The following is a 25,189-nucleotide window of genomic DNA, read 5'->3' on the forward strand; positions in this document are numbered from 1 at the left end:
GGAAACCTGAATATCTGGCAGAAAGGCACACGGTCACAGAGAGAATATGCAAACTCCACACAGACAGCACCAGAGGTCAGGATCGAACCTGGGCTGCTGGAGTTGTGAGGCTCCAACTGTAATCAACCATGCTTTTTCCTGGAGATTGTAGTGCTACTGAATGCAGCCCATTGGAAGTGCCATTGTCAGTCACTGGCAGCCTCCATAGGGTTTGCACAGACAACTTAAAGGGATGAAGGTCGAATTAAAGCCATCATTATTACATTTTCAACATCTCTTAAAAATCATGATGCTCATGTAAAATACCTCCATACTGATTGCTAAATTAAACCTTCTCCTGTGGTCAACATCTTCAGATCAAGCAATTCCAATGTTACCTGCAACTTTTATCTACATCTCTATTATGTGTCAGTGTCTAAATTGAAAAGGGTCTTTTAGGTGCTCTCTGACCAAGGCCCCACACAAGCTTAACATAGCATCTGCTAACTTGTACTCAAATGACCTCTCAATATAACTTTATTCACTTGGTTTATTGCACTGTGACTCACTCACATAGCTGCTTAATTATATAACTGCAGAACTGGCTGAATGTCAGCTGGCTCATATGACATTGTTACTTGGAATTCTAGTGTATCTGCATTTAATCTAAATACAAACTCCAGAATGAGGGTCAACTGCAGAGGCTTACTTTTCCTTTTGTGGATCAAGACTTTTCTTCATCCCTCTATCAATGATATTAAGGCGTCATCTAATATCTGAAACATTAACTCTGTTTCTTTTTTCACAGTTGTTGCCTGAACTGCATGTTTTCCACATTTTCTGCATTTATTTCAGACATTCAGCATCTGTTTCCTTTTATTTTCATTTACAGTTGAATTCACCGCCATTTCCCTTCCAAGAAACTTGAAGAAGTTCTCCTTTGTTCTCTGGTGAGAGTTCCTTCTGTCTCTTCTGCCTTGTTAAATTTAAAACTACCCCTTTTATTCCTCTTTCCCCATTCTGATGAAGGATTGTGGACCTGAAACATTAACGGTTTCTTTTTTCACGGATGCTACCTGATCTGCTGAGTTTTCCTGTTTTTATTTGTATCATCTAGTATTTGGGTACATTAGTCAAGATCCAAAAGCAGAGTTAATGAACAGTCAAGCATATATCAGGGACCAGTAACTTGAATTTGGACACAAGCATAATATGGGTGCCATCATGTTGGCTACTCACTGTATTCCCCTTCATGTGTCTGACCGGGGATTACTGGCTGAGCACTTACCTTGCCATATAAATACTATTTAAATAACCGCTAGATTAAAACCCATCTGGTACACCAATGCTTAACCATTCCGGCCTATATTTAATGCCAAACCCACAACATCATGGTCAGCTCTTAAATTACTCTCTGAAATGGTCAGTTCAGTTAGGGATAGGCAGTGAATGGCCACATTGTGTGAAAAATTAAAAAGAATTAATTGCAAATCTTCTCATTATCCTGATGAAAAATCATTAACCTGACAAATTAACTCCATTTCTGGAAATGCTGTTTGGCCTGCTGAATATTTCTAGCACTTTCTGTTTTTACTTCAGATTTCTGAATATTTTGGTTTTGTCTTCTCAGTATTCCTTCTTTTTCTTACTCAGATATCTCTTCATTGGAAGTAGTGCACGCTCAAACATGATTTGCTATGAAACATTTAATGTGCAGTTCTATTATTATTAATAATGGGCCTGGCCCTTCCTAGTACATCCATGTTAGAGAGGCAAGATTTCAAGCATTCCTACACAGAGCTCTTTTAATCAGCTATATTATAACCATGATGACCTGCCTGGTAATAAACCCATAACTATAGTTACCAGAAAAGGTCAGCAGTTTTGTAGATCAGTGGTGAGTGCTAAATGCACCATAATAAAAGCAGAAAATGTGAGAAATACAGAGCCTTTTCTGTTTTTATTTCAGATTTCCATGAGTTGCTTTTTGGAAAATGCAACATTATTGGTTGAATCTTATATACACCATACCTAAACTTGCACATGATAAAGAGTCACTTAGGTGGGCACTGCCCAGTCCCTTAGGGATGTAGCTCATCAAATCCACTGCCCTGAAAAACTGAAAGAAGAGTGCTAACCTGGTTTTACTTCTGAATGAGTTACCAGAAACTGCACGAAGTTGGGTTCCCACTGTATACTTGATAACCAAAACTTTGACCACAAGACACAGTCCCCTTCGGAAAACCTTAGACAAGATTAACTAAGGAAGTTGTTGGCAAAGATCCAGTACCCAAACTCAATACCTTTGCAAATCTTAGTCCAGGTAATACAATATAAAATGCCAATTATACCAATTAAATATAGATAAGGATATTCATTGCTAACAGGTTCAAAGAACTTATTCTGATATAATTCTCCTTTAATTCCAGTGAAATGGGGTTTGGTCAGATGAACTGCTTTGGTTACTGAAGTAATTGAAGATTAAAGTAATCAGAGTTTAACCCCTTCCTGCAATTTTGTACTTAGCCTTGTAAGGAATGGTGGCTCTAAAATTCAAATATGAAATTTTATTGGGTAATAGGATGTTGAAAGACTAATAGGGAGAAACTTGTCTGTGGTCTTTGGGTTATATGCACCATAAATGTTCTAACTAAGAATGGATGAAGAAGAAGCACTTAAAAAGGTAGCCAGCAATTAAATGAGGAAATCACACAGCCAGGATGGCAAAGGAAGGGCAGAACTTGCAAGGATTCTGTCCAGTCACTCCATTTGCTCCTGTGCTAGAAGAGTGGTGCTGGAGGATTAGGAGACTGCAAATTTCATAGCCCTGCTCAAAGTACGAAAATCTTCTGGTCACCAGACCACCTTCTGCTTGGATTATCCATTTAAAAACATTGCAGCACGTTGCTGATGAATGCTAGGACTTTGCAGAAGGGCAGGCCAGCAGTAACCCCAGTTCCTGGGCTATGTGTTGTGCATTTTTAGGAGTGCAAAACTTAGGCTATCTCCTCCCATTCATTCAGACTAAAGAGGCAGCGGGCATGAAATCACACAACAGCCTTTCCTCAGAAGTTTTCTCCAGGGAAGGACAACCAGAAGGATGTTACCTCCCTAAGCTTATTTCTGAAGACAAAAACACACAGTTTGAACACAGGTAATTCACGTTATGCAGGCCAAAATCTGGTTCACTGGTGGAGGAATTGAGGGAATATTGTCCTAAAATTAAAGCTAGGTCATTTCAAATTGTAACCTTGAAACAGTTTCTAAATAGTAGTTGGTGAAGATGTTCCCCCAAATTGACTGTAGATACTGGGAATATATTGGAATCTCCAAATGATATAAGGAGAGATGTGAATGGAATTGAGGTACAGAAAAATGTTGGGCTAAATTGTCCATCCTTATAGAGGATGGTATGTTAAGGTTGGGCTGCCCCACATTCAATCATGGTTAAGCAACATTTCAACTTAGGTGTGTGATGCCGTAGCATACATAGCAGGAACCCTTAAAGGAGGGATTCTCGAGTAACAGGGCAGAAGTGGATTGCTTGCATCAGCTGGGACATGTGGGTGGGAGCTGAACAATGATTGGGTGTCATAGAAGAGGCAATCTGGGGGAAATGTCAGAGCAGTTGTCCCCACTCCCCATTGTCCAACTTCCCCACTGCCAAAGACAGAAGACCTTACCTTGTGTAGGGCCACCTAGTCCATAAGACATAGGAGCAGAATTAGGCCATTCAGCCCTGTGAGTCTGCTCCGCCATTCAATCGTGGCTGATTTATTTTTCCCTCTCAACCCCATTCTCCTGCCTCCTCTCCGTAACCTTTGATGCCCTCACTAATCAAGAACCTATCAACCTCCGCTTTCAATACACCTAATGACTTGGCCTCCACAGCTGTCTGTGGCAATGAATTTCACAGATTCACCATCCTCAGGCTAAAGAAATTCCTCCTCGTCTCTGTTCTAAAGGGACATCCTTCTATTCTAAGGCTGTGTCCTCTGGTCCTAGACTCTCATACTACTGGAAACATCCTCTCCACGTTCACTCTATCCAGGCCTTTCAATATTCGGTAGGTTTCAATGAGATCCCTCCCCCCATCCTTCTGAACTACAGCAAGTACAGGTCCAGAGCCACCAAACACTCCTCATACATTAACCCTTTCATTCTCGGGATCATTCTTGCAAACCCCCTCTGGACCCTCTCCAATGCCAGCACATCCTTCCTTAGATATGGGGCCCAAAACTGCTCACAATACTTCAAATGTGGTCTGACCAATGCCTTATAAAGCCTCAGCATTACATCCTTGCTTTTATATTCTCGTCCTCTTGAAATGAATGCTAACATTGTACTTGCCTTCCTTACTACCAACTCAACCTGCAAGTTAACCTTTGGGAATCCTGCAATAGGACTCCAAAGTCCCTTTGCACCTCCAATTTCTGAATTCACTCCCCATTTAGAAAATAGTCTACACCTTTATTCCTTCTACCAAAGTGCATGACCGTACACTTCCCTACGCCGTATTCCGTCTGCCACTTCGTTGCCATCTCCCAATTTGTCCATTCTGCAGTCCTTCTGCAGACTCCCTGCTTCCTCAACACTACCTGCCCCTCCACCTATCTTTGTATCGTCCACAAACTTGGTCACAAAGCCATCAATTTGATCATCCAAATCATTACCATATAACATGAAAAGTAGCAGAGCCAACACCGACCCCTGCGTAACACCATTAGTCACCGGCAGCCAACCAGAAAAGGCCCCCTTTATTCCCACATTTTGCCTTCTGCCAGTCAGCCAATCTTCAATCTATGCTAGTACTTTCCTGTAATGCCATGGGCTCCTATCTTGTTTAGCAGCCTCATGTGCGGCACCTTGTCAAAGGCCTTCTGAAAATCCAAGTAAACAACATCCACTGACTCTCCTTTGTCTATCCTGCCTGTTACTTCCTCAAAGAATTCCAACAGATTTGTCGGGCAAGATCTCCCCTTAAGGAAACAATGCTGACTTCCGCCTATTTTATCATGTGCTTCCAAGTACCCCGAACCCTCATCATTATTGACTCTAACAGCTTACCAACCACTGAAGTCAGGCTAACTGGCCAATAATCTCCTGTCTTTTGCCTCCTTCCCTTCTTAAAGAGTGGAGTGACATTTGTGATTTTCCAGTCCTCTGGAACCATTCCTGAATCTAATGATTCTTAAAAGATCACTGCTAATGCCTCCACAATCTCTTCAGCTACCTCTTTCAGAACCCTGGGGTGTAGTCCATCCAGTCCAAGTAACTTATTTGCCTTCAGACCTTTCAGCTTCCCAAGCACCTTCCCCTTAGTAATAGCGACTATGCTCACTTCTGCCCCCGACACTCTCGAATTTCTGGCACGTTGCTGGTGTCTTCCACAGTGAAGACTGATGCAAAGTACTTATTCAGTTTGTCCACCATTCCTTTGTTCCCCATTACTACCTCTCCAGCATCATTTACCAGTGGTCCGATGTCCACTCTTGCCTCTCTTTTACTTTAGCTTACCTTCAAATTTCACCTTTTCTCCCCTTATTGCTTTTTTAGTTTCCTTCTGTTGGTTCTTAAAAGCTTCCCAATCCTCTAGCTTCCTGCTAATTTTTTCAATATTATATGCCCTCTCTTTTACTTTTATGCTGTCTTTGACTTCCCTTGTCAGCCATGGTTGCCTCATCCTCCCTTTAGAATGCTTCTTCTTTGAGATGAACTGATCCTGTGTCTTCCAAATTACTCCCAGAAACTCCTGCCATTGCTGCTCTATCGTCATTCTTCCAGCCAACTTTAGCCAACTCCTCTCTCATGCCTCTGTAGTTACCTTTACTCAATTGTAATATCAATACATCCGATTTTAGCTTCTCCCTCTCAAACTGCAGGGTGAATTCTATCATATTATGATCACTGCCTCCTAAGGGTTCCTTTACCTTAAGCTCCCTAATCAAATCTGGTTCATTGCACAACACCAAATCCAGAATTGCTTTTTTCCTAGTGGGCTCGACCACAAGCTGCTCTAAAAAGCCATCTTGTAGGCATTCTACAAATTCCTTCTCTTAGAATCCAGTACCAACCTGATTTTCCCAATCTCCCTGCATATTGAAATCCCTCATGACCACTGTAACATTATCCTTTTTACGTGCCTTTCCTATCTCCTGTTGTAATTTGTACCCCACACCCTGGCTACTATTCGGAGGCCTGTATATAATTCCCATCAGGGTCTTTTTACCCTTGCAGTTTCTTAACTTGACCCCCAAGGATTCTACATCTTCTGATCCTATGTCATTTCTTTGCTAAGGATTTGATTTCATTTTTTACCAACAGAGCCACCCAACCCCCTCTGCCCACCTGCCTGTCTTTTCAATAGGATGTGTGTCCTTGGATGTTTAGCTCCCAGCTGTGATTCTTTCAACCACAACTCTGGGATGCCCACAACATCATATCTGCCAATTTCTAACTGTGCTATAAGTTAATCTACCTTATTTCATACACTTTGTGCATTCAAATATAACACTTCAGTCCTTTATTCACCACCCTTCTTCTCAAATTTGTCTCCATGTTGCCTGAAGTTAAATTCTAATCCCTTTCTGAACTTTATATCTTACTCTTTATTCTAGAGACTTCAGTAACCTCTCCTGTACTCTCCTACCCTTTTACTTTATTCATACTCTTCCAATCTGTTGAACCCACCCCCCTACTATTTAGTTTAAAGCCCTATCTACAGCCCTATTATGCGATTCACCAGGACCCTGGTCCCAGCATGGTTCAGGTGAAGCCTGTCCCCTGGGAACAGCTCCCTCCTTCCCCAATACTGATGCCAATGTCCCACTAATTCAAACCCACTTCTGTCACACCAGTCTTTGAGCCACACATTTAACTCTGACCTCATTTACCCTGTGCCAATTTGCACGTGGCTCAGGTAGAAATCCAGAGACTATTACCTTTTTGGTTCTGCTTTTTAATTTAGTCCCTAGTTGCTCAAGTTCCCGCAGCAGAACCTCTTTCCTTGTTCCACCTACGTCGTTGGTATCCACATGGATCATGACAACTGGATCTTTCCCCTCCCATTCCAAATTCCTCTGCAGGTCAGATGAGATGTCCCGAACCCAGGCACCAGGCAGCCAACACAGCCTTCAGGTCTCTCGATCCTTGTGACAGAGAATTGTGTCTATTCCCCCGACTATACCATCAATGAGTTTCCTTCAGTAGCTCAGCACTGGCTTGGGTAAGGATGGTCCTTTTATTTGAGCAGGCCTTCACCCTCCTGTAAGGTCAGAGTTTCCAATCGAAGCTCAAGCAGTTTCTACAACATGTGCTTGAGCTCTAACTTTGCAGCAGCAGCACCATTGACCATGTGGTGTTACTGTTGGTTAACCTCCCTCAGAGTGAGTACTCGTAGGGAGGCCTAGATGTCAAATTCTCATTGTGCTCTTTGTGTGCAGAGAAATGTCACTCATGACTGAGCTCTTCATATCAATTATGTGCTGCATAAAAGGAAACATGTACTATGAATTGAATTTTCAGACCACAGTGATAGCTGACATGCCAGTGCAATGCCAAGGAACTGCTCTGCTGTTAGAGGATCAGTCTTTCAAATCCAGCATCAAACTGAGCCAATGAGAGATCCCATGGCACTCTTGAAGAATGGCTGGGGAGTTATCCCCGACTGTCCTTGCTAACGTTTACCCCTCAATCAACATCCCTACAACAAGAAATCTAGTTATTAGATTGCTGTGCTTATTTAGTACATTATATGTACAATGACTACACACCAATCATTGTACAGGTGCTCCCCAAGTTACCAACACCCAATTTATGTACAGTCCATTCATATGGATGAGCGTTTTGGAGACCGGTGGAATGAATTTGCCAGCTGCAGTGGGGCTGCAGGCATCTCCTGCCGTGTGGGAACTCAGTTTGCGGCAATATCTATACAGTTGAGTTAAATGCCCTGGTTTAAATACACGTTGCCTGTGGTTGGCCCATGTTTTTTATTTAAATATATGGCTGGGCAGCCACATTTCCAACTTGTAAACTGTTTGGGTTACAAACAGTTCTCAGGAAAGGAACTCTGTTATAACATATATTGACTACATTCATCTGTAGGTGCTCTTGTAAGTGACTAGGTTGGAAAGGCACTTTAAAGAATACTCTGAGGGCTACTGTGTACCAGTGACATTTTTCACTGCAACATCTGTTAATAACTGTGGTTGTCCTGAATGTACGCAGTTGTGGGACTCCCAGCTTAGTGGTTACCAGGTTTTTATACAATTCTTGTATTAATATCATGATGCAAAAGGAGAATGTTGCAAGACTGATTCCACCTCATTAAGATATCTTATACATGTCCCATATTTTTCCTTGTAATATTTCCAATTAAATGGTTAATTAAACCATCCACTGAACTTGAACACAGTTTTCAATGATCACCTTTTGAAGTTAATGGGAATAACTATTGTGTCTGGGATGATGTTCTTCCCACAAAATGGCTGGACAAATGCCGCCTGGTGGCATGATCTGGAAGAGCAATTTGTCAGAGTCAGCTTTATCCTTCCAAACACACAGTGCGCAGTGTGCAAGTTGAACATCTATGGTCCTGCCAAAAGAGAGTCCTCACACTTTCTGCAGCCAGCCCTTAGTTCCATTTAAGTCAGAATGGTGTAGGAATTGATGGATATACAAGTTACAAATCTAAAATTTCTAACCCCTCCCTGCCCCCAACTTTTTTGACACTGGATAATGAGCTCTTCAAAGTAGTATCTATGATTCTACACTATCATGGGCAGCTGATTTGAACCCAGAAACTCTAATATTATTTAATAAGCTGCTTTATCCAATATAGGACCAACTAAAGTAGGTGCTTCTGACTCACAAAAAGCTGGAGGAACTCAGTGGGTCAGATGAAGGGCGCCGACCTGAAACGTTGACTATTTACTTCCCTCCATAGATGCTGCCGGACCTCTGAGTTCCTCCAGCTTTTTGTGTGTTGCTCCAGATTCCAGCATCTGCAGTCTTTTGCACCTCTACTTCTCTGACTGCCCTTGAAAGACGTTGGCTCCGTAATAAAGTCGGCCTTGAAAGAACAGGCCCCCTGAAGTGGTATGTGTCTCTAGCCCAAGTGAGAATGTGTTTCTACTTAGATGCGTGCTAAAAATGAATAACTCTAATTAGAATTCCACAGGGTGGAGACTGGCCTATAACAGGCAGTGGAGAAGGAACAGTGGCAAATTTAAAAAAATCCCAACAGAAGTGTAATTTTAAAACTTTCACAACATATTCTGTTTTATTACAAAATGAATCAGATATATTGTGACTCTGCATGGCAGAAAATAATCAGTGGGTTATAAACCCCACATAGTGTAAACATTTTTTGCATCTGTAAACAGTCATAAAATGGTTCAAGTTTTCTCCAAAACGAAAACGCAAATGCTACAAAGAGAAATCCCCCAAATAGTACTGAGCGTTAGAATTCCAACGATTTTGTGGCCTCCCCTTTCTTCACAGCTCTCTAAGTGAGGGTTGGGGTGGAGGGAGGTGGATGGGGGTGGTGGGGCGGGGGGAGGAAAGAGGGTAATGCTGCTTTTTAAATGCGAAATGGAAATGTCTTGAGATAATCCTTCAGGACATTAGTTAAGGGGAGCTGGTCTATGTTGTCTCTCCCATACGACTCGATAATCCTCTTCCTACAGATTTCCTGCAAGGGCTGCAGTCTGACTTTTCGGAGAGGTTTGGAGAGAAGGTTCCTTGGTGAGGTTGTGAAGTGCTCGATCAGCTTCATGACACAACTGAAGAACTCCTCACTGCCATCCAAGCCAAACCGACCACCCTTAAACTGAATCCTGAAACTGATGGGAGCATTGGCAGTCTTGACACTGAGAGAGAAAAAATAATCCTTCTGTCTGCTGTCTCTAATAAGAAATGTCCCCACAGGTTCAGATTTAAGCTTGCTGTGAGCCACCTCCACTGACATCGGGCCCCAGTAGAAGCCACTGTCCTCCAGGTATCTACAAGTCCTGGTGATGATGTGAAAGTCCGACTGAGATCTGAAGGTTTTGAAGTGTGTTTCCACCTGGCGGTTGCCGGCGTTGGCCCTTGCCTGCTGGTGTCTGAGGTCGGGCTGCTGAAGGCCATTGTCGTGCTCTGTGGGTTCCAGTATCTGAGGCTCTAGTTGGTCCCTGGCATTGGCAGCTCTGTCAGTTAGATTGCGGTCTGCCACCATCCTATAGCATGGACGACCCTGGGTGGTCTCCCATAGCTAGAGGCTTCAGTGCAATGCAGATAATAACCAACCCTGGAAAAAAAAGAGGAAACCAAGTGAGTCAGCGAGTTCCTGTAAATGTGTCAAATATGAAAATGTGATTCTCGTATCATTGAAGTAGAAACTAATATCAAAAGAGCAATTTATTTTGATACTGATATCTCAGTGAAAGGTCCAGCTGTGCTTTCCTGATCCATTGGCTGATCATGCTGTAACTCAGACTGGGCATCAGAAGCCAGGTTACTCATATCTGTAGTGTAGGAAACCCCGCGCTCACGCCCCATCCCTCTATCTCCCGGCTTGATCATCCAGCGCAGTACTCTTGGTCTTAAACAAAATACTTGGGACCGAACATGCCGGCGATGCCTGGAAGTCAGGCGGCAGCTATGGAAAGCGAAATACAGCTAACGTATCCAACGGGTGACTATCACTAGCACCCAATTTGGGGTCGCTGTAAACCGGGAGTGCAGGAAATTCTGCGGCCACATCTCTCACAATAGTTTCCCTCGCCAATTCTGGTCGAAGACCATCGATCCGAAGTGTTAAGTAAGTGTTTTTCCCCTCCTCCACGGGTGCTGCCTGACCTGACTACCTGAGCCACCTCTGCACAGATGCTGGAGCACTTCCGCGCAGCTGCGCGTCAATTCAAAGCACCTTTGATGTGGTCCTGTCTGTAAGGACAAACTGCGCATCACTCCCAACCCAGCAGACCCTCGGGCATTCTCCGGCACCCCCCCCCCTCCCCCCCAGATGCACCAGCGAATGAGATGGGCTGTCACTTTAAGCCTCGGGGCACATGACACTGATCAGCGCCTGTTCTGCAGGTACTGGTGAACCCTCCGACCGCTGTGCGTAATAAACAAGAGTCCCAGTCTCACGAATTAACATCCTCCCCCCGTGTACACAAGATCAAGTATCCACACACTCTGCAGATTAAAAACTAAAAGCTATTGTTGAACTGATTTAAAGGTCGCCGTGAATTCCTCTGAATATTTTTACCAGCAAGCCTGAAGTATAAATTAACCCGCTCCCTCTCTCCGCGTTTGCATTAACTTCAAAAATGCATTTAATCGTTAAGTGCCAAAAACAAGTAACCTGTTGTTTCACAAGTAACCTATAACGGTCCTTTACCTTCTGCATCAGGCTAGGATCTGCGGAGAATTTAAAAGAAAGCTTCCAATCGTCCTTTGGAGAGGACGAGGTGCGGAGAAAGTCCGTTCGCTTGGGCGAGGTGTAGCAGCAGCGAGCGGCTGGAGTCTCGGTGAGCGCCGGCTGTGTTGTGCTCCCTGAGTAGTGAACTGTATGATAGAGTCAATGAATCGTGCCTCCTTACACATTGACAGGGCTCCGAGAAGCCAGGCACATTCATTGCCTCTTGTTAGATCTGGTCTGGAACCCAAACTGACATCTCACTTCGTTTTATTCCTCCCCTGTTTCGATTCGAGGAAATCACCTGCTTCCACCCGACCAGTCATGTCTCGGACACTTCACTTTCGGTTTCACTTCTCGGCAGTTCTAAGAAATATGTTTATATTTCTGGTCGCTGAAAACGCAATGTTCTGTTTTCTCTGGAAGTGTTACTCAGAGAACAAGTTTTTTTTAAAAAGCACACACGGTCAAATTAAGGTGCGATTCGGTGCCGGGCTAATGGATCGGGTTGTTTGCAGCACGGTAGGGCAGAAGCGAGAGAGACAGAGAAAAAGACGTGGCGTGAGAGAAGTGGAAAGAGAGTTTAGAGAGAGAGAAAGAGGCGGGCAGGGAGGGAAAGGGAGGCAGGCAGGGAGAGAGAGAGGCAGGGAGAGAGAGAGGGGCAGGGAGGGAGAGAGAGGGGCAGGGAGAGATGGGCAGGCAGGGAGGGGGGCAGGCAGGGAAAGAGAGGGGGCAGGGAGGGAGAGGGGCAGGGAGAGAGGGGCAGGCAGGGAGGGGGGGCAGGCAGGAATGGAGAGAGGGGCAGAGGCAAAAAGAGAGTGCGGGGTTGTAAGCAGAAGGAGAAGAATACGGAGAGAGAGACAGATAGAAATGCACAGAGAGAGGTGGAGAATTGGAGACAAATTGCACCTTGGAGCCGAGAGCGTTGGACTGCAGCTCGGGCTCTAGAACAGAAAAGCCCTCAATTTCCCCTGTGACCCAGCGACACTTGGATTTCTGGTCATTGGTCTGAAAGATTCCCTTGTTGCTGACGGTCGGCATTTACCGCTCTCTGGGGCAGGAAGGACTGCGGGTGAACAGGTCCGCTCACACGGGCTGCTGTGGCATACGGGCAGGGCAGAGAGAGCACTCAGGGTCGGTTTTGGAGGTGGGATTGACTGGAGCCGGCGAGGGCGGGGGGAACTGCCCTGCCTTAGTGTTAGGGTGACTGCTGCCAGACCAGAATGAATTATACTATTCCATCGCGACTGGTTAAAACAAAACGCTGTGACCACTATTTAGTTGCTGAAGTCTCTTGTGGTTTCCACTTACAGCGGATTATTTGGCCCTTTACCCCAATACTGTTGTGGACTCATTGGCAGGCGCGTTCTTACTTCATTACAAGAGTGTTCACACTTTTGAAGTACTTCAATGGCTGACAGTCGCTGGGGGAACGTCCTGGTTAAATATTAGTCTTTGTTTAGAAGCCGGGGCTTTGAAGATAAGAACAGAATTGCCCTGTTTTGAAGCCACCCCCTTTTTACTGTAAAATGCCTAGAAGTGGTGGAGAATGATTACCACTTATCATAGCAAATCGATCTATAAGATACATCCAGTCACAGCGAAAACCCCTTCCAGTAAACTGTGGCTGCAGTTTGTATCCAGTGAATAGTTTTAGTTCTGTGAGTGTGTGTTGGAGGAGGGGGTTCACCGTAAAAAGTGATAGTTTCAAAGCTGCCCTGGCCCACCCGTTGCTGAGCAGTCGGACCAAGTGTAAGGCTAAGAAACTCGTCTAAATGATGGTAAAGAGCGACCGCGGCGCACAGCCGAACCACCGAGCCAGATCCGGTGTCTGGGGCGCACGCTGCCTGGTAGGAGGCTTCAGCTCGAGTTTGACAGTCAAGATCAGGAAAGGTGGTTGAGGGTTTCCTGGAATTGGTTTCTGACCTCCTTTAGACAAAGTGATGCGCAGTTCAGATTTCGGGGAAGAGACACCACATCAATGAAACTGCAAAATATCAACCTTCTCCATTATACAAAAAGGCGGCAGCAACAGCAGCGTCACCAGTGATACTTGTCAGTCGACCCCCTCCCCCTCCATTTCTTTGAACCGAGCTCAATTCTTCATCCCTTTGCAGGTTGCAGTCTGACTAACCGAAGGGGTCGCCGTGGATTAGGAGGGCTTGTTCAACGTGGCTTCACTTCTAAGTGCCCGGTTGGATTTGATTGCTGTCATAGTGTGATACCGCTGTGTACACATCCTTTTTTAGTCAACGAGATCTGTATTACTGCCAGATTGTGGTTCGTGTTTTTTGTAAGTTCACTCTGAAATACAGTAAAGGAGCATCGAGAGAGAATATCTGCAGTTTGCATGGTTTCCTGAACGTGTGAAACACCTTGGCCTTGACATTATGCCAAGCAATTCCAGCACACACATTGAAGCCTGGTGTGTTCACCTGGGATTTCTCCCGCAGCTGTTTCAGTGCCCGGCGTTAACTCATTTACACAGGTCAATGGTGCTGCTGAATTAAAAACGGAACAATCCCCGATAAACCCATCAATTAAAATCTGAAAATCAAACAAAAAAGCGGATGCTGGAAAGCTGAAGTAAAAGTAGAAAATGTTGCAATTACTCAGGTAGTCAGGCAGTATCTGTGGAGAGAGAAAACGTTTTGGATTGATGCCCTATGGAAATACAATGGAGAGAGGTCATCACTCTGAAATGTTAAATTTGTTTCTTCCCCCGCTGCTTGGCCTGCTGAGTATTTTCAACATGTTGCATTTTTATTACTGTTGAGAATGTATCCGCTGAAAATCCATAGATTGCAGATTTTCGTAGGCCAGGGTGTTAATGGTTAAGGATCCAAGGCGGGGTATAGATCGGCCATTGAGCGTTGGACCAGACTCAAAGGGCGAATGGCAATCCCATGTCCCTGTGACCTGGTGTTCCACTGTGTAGTTCCAGGGATCTTGGGGTAGGCATTTCCTTTTGGGCTGGAGTGAGAAAACAAACGGTACTGCATTGGTCACCTACCCTGGCTGAGTGGAACTGTTGCAGCTGATTCAATGCCGTGAATCTTGCATTGCAGCACTGAAGTTGGATTTTTAACTCCTTGCGTTTAAAGTTTATGGCCAGCAATTGTAGAGTTCATTCCAAATGGACCTTGTTGATTCTGTTTCCCTCCCAATCAAACTCAGCAACAGGAGCTAACAAAGGAACCTCAGACTGGGATTTCTTGGAGTCATTTAAAAGTGCTCTATAAGTGCTTCCCTTTAATTCTCTGCATGCATATCTCCACACTTTGGAAGAGCTTTGCTCCATGCTGGTAAAATGTAAGTGTTTTTAAACATCTTAAGTGGAAATGCTTAAAATTGTAAAGCATTTAAAAGTACTCTGCACACTTTTATGTAATGCAATCCAGAGGTGTACATACACACCCCTCTATCGTTTCCCCTCCCTCCACTCTTCAGTTGGGTCTGACTCCAGAGTTATAGGGGCCAACTTTTATTTCCAGGCTGGCCTTCTCCCTGCAAGAGGCTAGCCTGACAGCAAGGGTGTCAGTGCGTCTCAACCTATGCTACTAGTCAGGCCTCAGCTGATTTCCAGCTTCCCTAATAAGACAGTTGGAAATAGTGGAAGCAGCAGCCTACAGCTAACGGGAATTGGCTCAGAGACTGGATTGGGAAAATGATCCCTGGCACAGAAGGCTTTATGTGGAGGTGGAGGGAGACCATAGCTAAGGTTGGGGCTGAAGTTAGGAGGTTTCTGGGATGGGTGCAGATTCTCCTTTTAGGTGCAGCATAGCTGCCTGGAGAAGAACGCCTGTCAAATATTAAACTCAGCTCTGTGTTTCTCCAGCATCCTTAACCCCTCCTTCCTCATCACTGCTGTCCTGCGTCCTGCCATAGCTCCCTTCCCCTTGTTCATTACTGACCTGAAATAACTAGCTCTTCCTTTCCTCTGTCTCCACAGACACTGTCTGACCTGCTGAGGATTTCCAGCAGTTCGATGCTTCTAATTCAGACTTCCAGCCATCACAGTGTTTTACTTTGTGATTTTACCTGGAATTTTTCCCAATGGCATTCCCACCGTCCATTCATTCCAAGAGATAGCAGCCATTGGCTCTGAAAAAGAAATTGGGTGAGACTTCTGAGACTTGTACTGGTGTTTCAGGTAAATGTATGTGTGTGTGTGTGTGCACGCACATTTGTGTGTGTTTGAGTGAATACAACATAGAACACAGGACAGTACAGCACAGGAACAGGTCTTTCGGCCCACAATGTCTGTGTCGAACACAATGCCAAATTAAACTAAGTCTCTTCTGCCTGCACATGATCCAAATCCCTCCATTCCCTGCATATTCATGTATCTATCTAGAAGCCTCTTAAATGCCACTTTTGTATCTGCTTCCAACACCACCCCTGGCAGCTCGTTCCAGGCACCCAGCACTCTGTGTGTAAAAAAAACCTATCCCTGCACATCTCCTTTAAACTTTGCCCCTCTCACCTTAAATAGGTGTGTGTGCACGGATCTATATGAAAGTGTGTGTGTGTGTGTGTGTGTGTGTGTGTGAGAGAGAGAGAGAGAGACTTGTGCGAAGGGACAGAATGAGTGGGGTAAGCAGCACTGAATCAGAAGCTGGGGGAGGTGAGGTTCCGTTTGTTTGGGCAGCACTTCATTGATGAATAAGGGTGTAGGTGAGTGTTATATTTAGATGATTTTATTTTTTTGTTTGCTCCGTGGGAGTTGTGATGTGCAAGCTAGCCAGAACCAGAATAAGTAATCGTGATGATGTAAAGGTTGGTTAGTTAGTAATGAGTTAACAGCCCAGGCATTGGATTGTGGCTGGGCTGAGGGAGATGTGGGGACAACTCCATCTGAGTACATGCTGCACTAGCTTATAGAGGGCGGTGCTAGAGCCCATCAGATCAGTTTGTCCCCCTTAATACCTTCTCACTAGGCTGTTAGCAGTAGGGTGCACTGATGATCACAACACTGGAGGAGGCATGAGGGTTGAGGGTGGGACAGGAGGGAAGTGGAAGGGAGGTCACGCAGCTCCAGTGACTTGTGGGTTTGACCATGACCTTTGATGCTCTCTCTGTGGAGTTTGCACTTTCTCCTTATGATTGCACAGGCTTTCCCTCTGTGCTCTGGCTTCCAGCAGATCCCAGAGACAAGCTGGTGGGCTTGCTGGCTGGTGTAAATTGCCCCTTGGTGCTGGTGGGCCTGTGAGAGAGAATAAGTGGAGGATTGGGACTGATGGGTGTGCTCTGAGAGCCAGCACAGTCTCACTCAGTGGGCTGAATGGCCTTCTGCGATGTAAGGCAATATGAAAAAATAGGAATGGAAAGAGTTAATCCCAGTAAACTGGAATCAAATACAAAAGCCCACAGTTTCAATTGGGAGTGGAGGGGATCTTTCCTCCTCCTCTCAGATCTATATTAACATTAGCAAAAAAGCCAGTAGAATTACTTTTGGGGTGGCAGTTTCTAACTATGCTTTTAACACCATTTACTTAGGCTGCATATATTGCAAAATGACTGCTGTAAGTAACCAGTCACCAATAGATTTATCAGCAAGAGTTAGTCCCCCTCATCCTCCCCACTCCCATTCTATCCATCTACCAATCCCAGCTATTATGACTACCTTCCTTCTCACCAAGATTGAGACCCACCTGACCCCAGTGATCACCATAATGCATGGCTTCAGCTCTGGTCCTGACCCAATCCCACATCTGGCTTGTGTTCCCAGCACCGCTCTTCAGACCTCCCAAGGTTTCCGAGGTACTGACCAGTCCCTCCTCTTCCTCTTCTGTTTCACAGCTGGCTGCCTTCTGATGACTGCCGCATTCTTCAGCAAGGGCCCAGGAGAGACAGCACTGTCACAGCCCATGAGGCACTGACTCAGCTCCACCCACAGCTGATGGAGCCTGATGGAAGCCTTGTGGATATACACAGCCTCCCACTGAGCCATTACCTAGAAAATGATTAACAATCAACAGATTCCATGAATAGAATTTTCACCTCAGGGTTTCTTTACATTGTATTTAACTCAGAAAACAATGAACTATTTCATTGGAATGGTTTGAGAAAACTCTACTCAATACACTGCACCTCCATAGTGAATACCTTAGGAGAGAAATTATCTTGTGTGGGCTGTGGTTAATAGCACCATGTCTTTATTATATATGTCCCATTGGGCATTGATGTTCTGGATGATGACACATTGAAATGGTAATGTGTGTGCTGTTGACCAGTAAATATGTTTTAAAAGTCCTGTCCTCAGAAAGGAAGATTTATTTTTAAGGAACACCTTTCACACCATCCAGACTTTCCAAAGCACTCTTACAGAGAGTTAAGTCTTATAAAGTCACATAGTAGGAAACACAGTGATCAGTTTCCACTCAACATGCTCCCACAGGGAGCTAGGCAAGAATGTGCAGATGTTATTAGTGGGGACACCAGAGACAACAGATGCTCGAATCTTGTGTAAAAAACAAACTTGTTGGAGGAACTCAGTGGGTCAGGCAGCATCTGTGCAGGCAAAGGGATGGTTGGTGTTTTGGGACAAGACACTGCATCAGGGCTGAGAGTGTAGAGAAAAGATAATGAGTATAAAGAGGTGAGAAGGAGGGGTGAGACGGGCTGGTCGGTGATAGGTGGAATCGGCTGAGGTGGGGGATCATGGGCAGATGGGGTTGGTTGAGGAATTTGTCGAGGGCATCACGGTCATTTTCCTGCTTTTCTTTAAAATACAGACATTTGAGTAATCAAACCAGTCAGGCTTGTTGCAGATTGGTGTGAAGGTGGAGACTGGTTTAGACTCCTAGAGCAAAACTGTTTTGACGTCAGGCCTTGCCATTCATTTACTGGTGTCGAAGCTGGGTTTCTTTTTATTTTCCTTCAAACCAAATATAATTGTATCATTTCCAATTTTTAAAACTAATCTTTGTTTTAGGGTGTGACAGCAAAGTGTATTTATAAAAGACTCTAAGTGGGTGGCCTAGTTTGCATGAATTTGGTGTCTGAAAGTAAGAAACTCAATGAAATATATCTAATTCTTAAATTACTTTGACAATATTTGATGTGTTTATGATCACTGGTCGGGTGACCAGTGCTGCATTGGTCTTGGATTACAGTTACATTCATGTGCTCTTTCACACATCCATTCATCTGTACGGGATCCAGCCACCCATATATATGGTATGAATGAACAGTTTTATTGTGTGTGTGCGCGCGCGCGTGCGTGTGTGCGTGCATGTGTGTATATGTGTGTGTGTGCCTGTGTGTGCATGCTTGTGTGGGTGTGTGTGTGTGTGTGTGTGTGTGTGTGTGTGTGTGTGTGTGTGTATGTGTGTGTGTATATATAAAGTTCTGAGGTGGCTGACAAAGCCTACATGGAGAGGAATGAAAGATCCAATATGTGATTTCTTTAAATTGGACAGACATTGCACACCAGCTACCATGCAGTCCTGACAGAGTGAGGTCTTGGTCAAATGGCAAGGAGGTCCAAGACTTCTGGAGACCAAGCTCTACAGTATGGATACGTGACCAATAACACATAAGGATACATGGATACACATACAGATACCTGTCCACCCTCACCACACACACACACACACACACACACACACACACACACACACACACACACACACACACACACACACACACACACACACACACACACACACACACACAGTCATACATACCCTTTTCCACTATTACAACCTCAGCTCCCTCCTGCACCCACACTTCCCTAATCCCATCAATATCACTGTCTACCTCACCCCCAGATTCCCACCTCTTCCAGCTTAAATGAGTGTATGTTTCATTTCAGCATCTTGCGGAGGCTTTAGAGCTCAACTCTGAATTTTAGTCATAGGTAGGACTCCAGCTTGAGCTGTCCTACCTTAGTTAGATTCTGTGGGTAGTGCTCATGTCTGAGTCAGCTGGTTTGCGGTTCAAGTCCAGATACATGTGCACAAAATCTAGGCTAATCAGTACTGAGGAAATGCTGCATTATCTGAAGTGACCTCTTTTGAAAGAGGTATTAAAGTGAGGTCCTATGTGCTCCCTCAGAAAAGGAACCTCTACTAATATTTTGAAGGACTGAAAAAAGGGATATCAGGTCATTATTAAATTGCTGTTTGTAGGAACTTGCTTTGTAAAAATTAATTGTTGTATTCCCTACATTATAGCAATGTCTATACTTCAAACATACTTCATTGGTTATAAAGCTCTTTGAAGTATCCTGAATGGTGTTTTAGAAGTGTAAATCTTTCTTTTTAACAGGTAAAATCATATAATTCTAATGTCAAAGAAGGATGCAACCTGAAAATCAAAAATCTGCAGCTATTGGGTATCTGAAATAAATACAGAAAATGCCGGAAACACTCAGCAGGCCAGACAGCATCTGTGGAGAGAGAAACAGAAGTTAATGTTTCAGGTTGAATACCCAATAGGTCCATGTCTAGTAAAACACAGTATTCCACAAAGAGGAACCACGTAACAAAGCAAAGGAATATGTTTCATCACCTCTTCACCCTGGTAACAATTACATCATGTAAAATATGCAAATAAATAGACTACTTTTCAAATGCTGAGCAACTCATAACTGTTGATACGCAAAAGGGTCTTGGCATGGTGTTCATGAACTGCCGAAAGCAACTATATAGGGAATTGTAGGATAGTGGGTAAGTAACTGGAGGGATGTTCTGGAGGCCGAGACCCTTCACCAGGACTGGAAAGAAAGAGGGCAGAAGCCAGAATAAAAGGGTGGGGGAGGGGGAGGAGCACGAGCTGGTGGGTGATAGGTGAATCCAGGTAAAGGGGGGGGGGGAAGGTCGATAGGTGGGGAAAGGGGGTGTGGGAGTGGGAATGATGTGAGAAGCTGGGAGGTGACAGGTGGAAGAGGCAAAGGGTTGAAGAAGATGGAATCTGATGGGAGAGGACAGTAGACCATGGAATAAGGGGAAGGACGTGGGGAACCACAGGGAGGAAGGTGTGGGTGATGGGCAGGTCGTGAGGGTGGGGGAGGGGAAAGAGAAGGGCTAAAGGGGCCAGAGGGATAAGGGAAAACAAAGGTGAGGGAGGGGACAGAGGGCAGGGGTTACTGAAGTTAGAGAAATCCACGTTGAGGCCATCAGGTTGGAGACTACCAAGATGGAATATGAGGTGTCATTCCTCTAATCTGTGTCTAGCCTCAACTTGGCAGTCGAGGAGGCTGTGGACAGACATGTCAGTGTGAGAATGGGAAGAGGAATCAAAATGGCTGGTCACCGGGAGATCTTGGCTGTTACAGCGGATGGAGCGAAGGCGCTCGACGAAGCAATCCCCCAATCTGCGTCGGGTCTCACTGATGTAGAGGAGGCTGCCCCAGGAACACTGGATGCGATAAATGACACCAGTGGATTCACATGTGAAATGCTGCCTCATTTGGAAGGACTGTTTAAGGCCCTGAATGGTAGTGAGGGAGGAGGTGTAGGGGCAGGTGTGACACTTAGCACAGTTGCAGGGATAAGTGCCTGGAGGGGGATCGGTGGGGAGGGACAAGAGGATGAGGGAGTCAGGGAAAGAGTGATCCCTGCGGAAAGCAGAGAGGGGAGGGGAAGACGTGTCTGGTGGTGGGATCCCGTTGGAGATGGCAGAAGTTGTGGAGAATGATGTGTTGGATACGGAGGCTTGTGGGGTGGTAGGTGAAGACAAGGGGAACCCTATCCCTGTTATGTCAGGAGGAGGGATGGAGTAAGGGCAGACGTGCAGGAAGTGGAGCAGATGTGGGTGAGGGCTGCATTGATAGCAGTGGAGTGGAATCCCCGCTATCTGAAAAAAAGACGTCATCTCAGATGTCCTGGAATAGAAAGCCTCATTATGAGAGCAGATGGGTGGAGACGGAGGAACTGAGAGAAGGGAATAACATCCTTGTAAGTGACAGGGTGGGAAGAAGTGGAAGATCACAAGACATAGGAGTAGAATTAGGCCATTCAGCCCCGTGAGCCTGCTCCACCATTCAATCATGGCTGTTTTATTTTTCCCTCTCAACCCCATTCTCCTGCCTTCTCTCCGTAACCTTTGACGCCCTAGCTAATCAAGAACCTATCAACCTCCGCTTTAAATATACCCAATGACTTAGCCTCCACAGCCGTCTGTGGCAATGAATTCCACAGATTCACCACCCCCTGGCTAAAGAAATTCCTCCCCATCTCTATTCTAAAGGGATGTCCTTCTATTCTGAGGCTGTGTCCTCTGGTCCTAGACTCTCCCACTACTGGAAACATCCTCTCCCCGTCCACTCTGTCCAGGCCTTTCAATATTCAGTTGGTTTCAATGAGATCCCCCCTCATCCTTCTAAACTCCAGAGCCATCAAATGATCCTCGTGCGTTAACCCTTTCATTCCTGGGATCATTCTTGTAAACCTCCTCGGGACCTCTCCAGCATCCTTCCTTAGGTATGGGGCCCAAAACTGCTCACAATACTCCAAATGTGGTCTGACCAATGCCTTATAAAGCCTCAGCATTACATCCTTGCTTTTATGTTCTCGTCCTCTCGAAATGAATGCTAACATTGCATTTGCCTTCCTTACTACCGATTCAACCTGCAAGTTAACTTTCAGGGAATCCTGCAATAAGGCTCCCAAGTCCCTTTGCACCTCCGATTTCTGAATTAGCTCCCTGTTTAGAAAATAGTCTACGCCTTTATTCCTTCTACCAAAGTGCATGACCGTACACTTCCCTACGCTGTATTCCCTCTGCCACTTCTTTGCCCATTCTCCCAACCTGTCCAAGCCCTTCTGCAGACTCCCTGCTTCCTCAACTCTACCTGCCCCTCCACCTATCTTTGTGTCATCCACAAACTTGGACACAAAGCCATCAATTCCATCATCCAGATCATTAACATATAACGTGAAAAGTAGCGGACCCAACACTGACCCCTGCGGAACCCCACTAGTCACCGCAGCCAACCAGAAAAGGCCCCCTTTATTCCCACTCTTTGCCTTCTGCCAGTCAATCAATCTTCTATCCATGCTAGTACCTTTCCTGTAATACCATGGGCTCCTATCTTGTTTAGCAGCCGCATGTGCGGCACCTTATCAAAGGCCTTCTGAAAATCCAAGTAAACAACATCCACAGGCTCTCCTTTGTCTATCCTACCTGTTACTTCCTCAAAGAATTACAACAGATTTGTCGGGCAAGATCTTCCCTTAAGGAAACCATTGCTGACTTCGGCCTATTTTGTCATGTGCTTCCAAGTACCCTGAAACTTCATCCTTAATAATGAAGTCAGGCTAACAGGCCTATAATTTCCTGTCTTTTGGCTCCCTCCCTTCTTAAGGAGTGGTGTGACATTTGCGATTTTCCATTCGTCCGGAACCATTCCTGAATCTAGTGATTCTTGAAAGATCACTACAGGTACCTCCACAATCTCTTCAGCCACCTCTTTCAGTACCCTGGGGTGTAGTCCATCCAGTCCAGATGACTTTCTTTTACTCTTTATATATCTGAAAAACTTTTGGTATCCTCTTTTATATTATTGGCTAGCTTAGCTTCATATTTCATCTTTTCTATCCTTATTGCCTTTTTAGTTGCCTTCTGTTGGTTCTTAAAAGCTTCCCAATCCTCTAGCTTCCTACTAATTTTTGCAATATTGTACACTCTCTTTTGCTTTTATACTGTCTTTGACTTCCCTTGTCAGCCACGGTTGCCTCGTCCTCCCTTTAGAATGCTTCTTCTTTGGGATGAAATGATTCTGCATCTTCCGAGTTACTCCCAGAAACTCCTGCCATTGCCTCTCTACCGTCATCCCCTTCCAATCAACTTTGGCCAGCTCCCCTCTCATGCCTCTGTAGTTACCTTTACTCAACTGTAATACCGATACATCCGATTTTAGCTTCTCCCTTTCAAACTGCAGTGTGAATTCTATTATATTATGATCACTGCCTCCTCAAGGTTTCTTTACTTTAAGCTCCATAATCACATCTGGTTTTAGTGTAGTCAAGGTAACTGTGGGAGTCAGTGGGTTTGTAAAAGACATCAGTAGATAATCTGCCTCCGGAGATGGAGACAGAGAGATCAAGAAAGGGGAGAGAGGTGTCGGAGATATACCAAGTGAATTTGAGGGCGGGGGTGGAAGTTGGAATTCTTGCTGAGATTTATTCATTTTAATGACTGAATGTATGACATGCCTTGGAAAAGTGGCCAGTGCAATCAGTACAAATGGGCTAAATCAGTGATGTGAATACTAAGACATAATGGTTAGAAAGTGAAGTTACTTTTACCCTTGGCTGTGCAGCCCACTCCTGCTACTGTTTCTTTGTTTCTTATCACTTTAGTAAACTAAATGAATTAAAAAAGTAAGTCACTTGAGACATGTGGGATTGAAACCCAGCAATAAGTGACTCTTGACCTGTGATCAGCTCTGTTGGTTTATAACTGCACTGCTTAGAAAAATGGAGCATAATCTTGTAGGTATTCTTTGTACCTTAGCTGCTGAATTTGCCCAAGTAATCTGTGCATGTCTATTCATTTAAAATGGAGAGGAGCAGCTGTGTGGCTCCAAGATAATCTACAATTTTTTAAGTTAATTCTGTCTGGTTAAATGTTTATTTTTTTAATGTTCTTAATTAATGCTTTCAGATTTTCTTTCACTTTAAAAAAATTTTAATGATTTTTGAAACTTTTTCAATTGTTTTGAATTTTAAAAGTTTTTGAATGCTTCTGAACTTGAACAATTCTTAACAACTTTTACAGCCAGGTAAGCTGTTGGGCAGCTCAGATGGCAGTCAGTTTTCTCCACTTGTTTCACAGACAGGGCTTATTCTGCCCTTCCCCCATGTGAAGGCACTACATCAAGCCAAGGTCTTGTTACTGCATGGGACCTCACCATTGAAGTTTGGGCCAGCTTTTTGCAGGAAGCTGGCGTACAGTCAGATCCACAAAAGGTACAGTTGAACTTATTGTGGAGATCAATGGTGAGTGCGGGTGCCTTGACACTGGCTGGCTTATTCCAGATCAACATCATGTTCCTTGTGTACAGCAAGACTATCATTGAGCCTATAGCACACTGGCAAAATCAAATGAGGGTGGCTCTGTTATGGATTCTCTGCTGGGCACAATGTACGATCTTTGTCTTCATTGGAATATAGAAATAAATATGAAACAAAAACATCCTTGGATGATTAAAGCAAACTGTCCTTTAAATAAACATATTCCTCCAGCTTTGTTCCCTCTGTCCCAATGCCCTCACCTACATTGCCATATGTCTGTTGGTTTGACAATGCAATGTGTGGGAATCTTTCTGGGTCCCCAAAATGCCCCAGTTGCCAGGCAGTGCATTAAGTGGGTCGTGAGCAGTGATTTCCCCACCTCTACCATCACTGTGGCACTTCCTCAAGATGAATCATCCTGGTCAGCAGCAAGGGGAAGCCCACGAATGAATGGCAGTCCTGTTCAAAGCTTTCAATTCAAGTCTTTTCAGTAACTCATTAAGAACCCAGCAATGACACTTAATTTTTTTTAGTTACTGTGACCCAGTTTAAGTTTGACTACATTGTCAATAAAGATTTTTTTTCAAAAACCTTTACTATTCTTACTGTCAAACTACTCAAGCTCTTCAGGTATTTATAATATTTGTGAATTGCAATCCAGTAGCCAGCCTGCTTAGATTATGAATACTTGTGGACTCAGAGAGCACATACTTGTATATAAAAATACAATTTGTACTTATTCAGATCGTGAAATATTAGCAGCAAAAATATTTGGAGTTGTACTGTTAGTACAGAAATACAAGCTTCAACACCACAGATGTGCCTGCAATCACCTCAC

At 44.5% G+C, this 25,189-nt stretch overlaps 1 protein-coding gene and 2 long non-coding RNA genes across 4 annotated transcripts in view; 2 read left to right on the forward strand and 1 right to left on the reverse strand.

Moving 5' to 3' along the window:
• LOC127573410 (uncharacterized) overlaps positions 1-8,963 on the forward strand; it is a 56,728-nt gene extending 47,765 nt beyond the window's left edge. Inside the window, exon 3 of the long non-coding RNA XR_007956773.1 lies at positions 8,927-8,963. This is a non-coding gene — a long non-coding RNA (uncharacterized LOC127573410). The remainder of the gene's footprint in view (positions 1-8,926) is intronic.
• Positions 8,964-9,312: 349 nt separating this feature from the next.
• Positions 9,313-11,854, reverse strand: socs1a (suppressor of cytokine signaling 1a). The gene is made up of 2 exons (XM_052021609.1): positions 11,369-11,854; positions 9,313-10,270 (listed from the first exon to the last, which is right to left on the reverse strand). Exon 2 carries the CDS (start codon positions 10,196-10,198, stop codon positions 9,563-9,565), a length of 636 nt encoding a protein of 211 aa, XP_051877569.1. The 5' UTR covers positions 10,199-10,270; positions 11,369-11,854; the 3' UTR covers positions 9,313-9,562.
• On the forward strand, positions 11,407-19,936 carry LOC127573409 (uncharacterized). 2 transcript variants are annotated; one of them, XR_007956771.1, is made up of 4 exons: positions 11,407-11,498; positions 13,504-13,679; positions 15,339-15,539; positions 19,661-19,936. It is a non-coding gene; the product is annotated as an uncharacterized LOC127573409 (long non-coding RNA). The 2 variants fall into 2 exon arrangements; XR_007956772.1 differs by lacking the exon at positions 11,407-11,498 and adding an exon at positions 11,884-11,908.
• Positions 19,937-25,189: the final 5,253 nt, after the last annotated feature.

Source organism: Pristis pectinata, chromosome 8, assembly GCF_009764475.1.
Source record: "Pristis pectinata isolate sPriPec2 chromosome 8, sPriPec2.1.pri, whole genome shotgun sequence".
Taxonomy (NCBI): Eukaryota; Metazoa; Chordata; class Chondrichthyes; order Rhinopristiformes; family Pristidae; genus Pristis; species Pristis pectinata.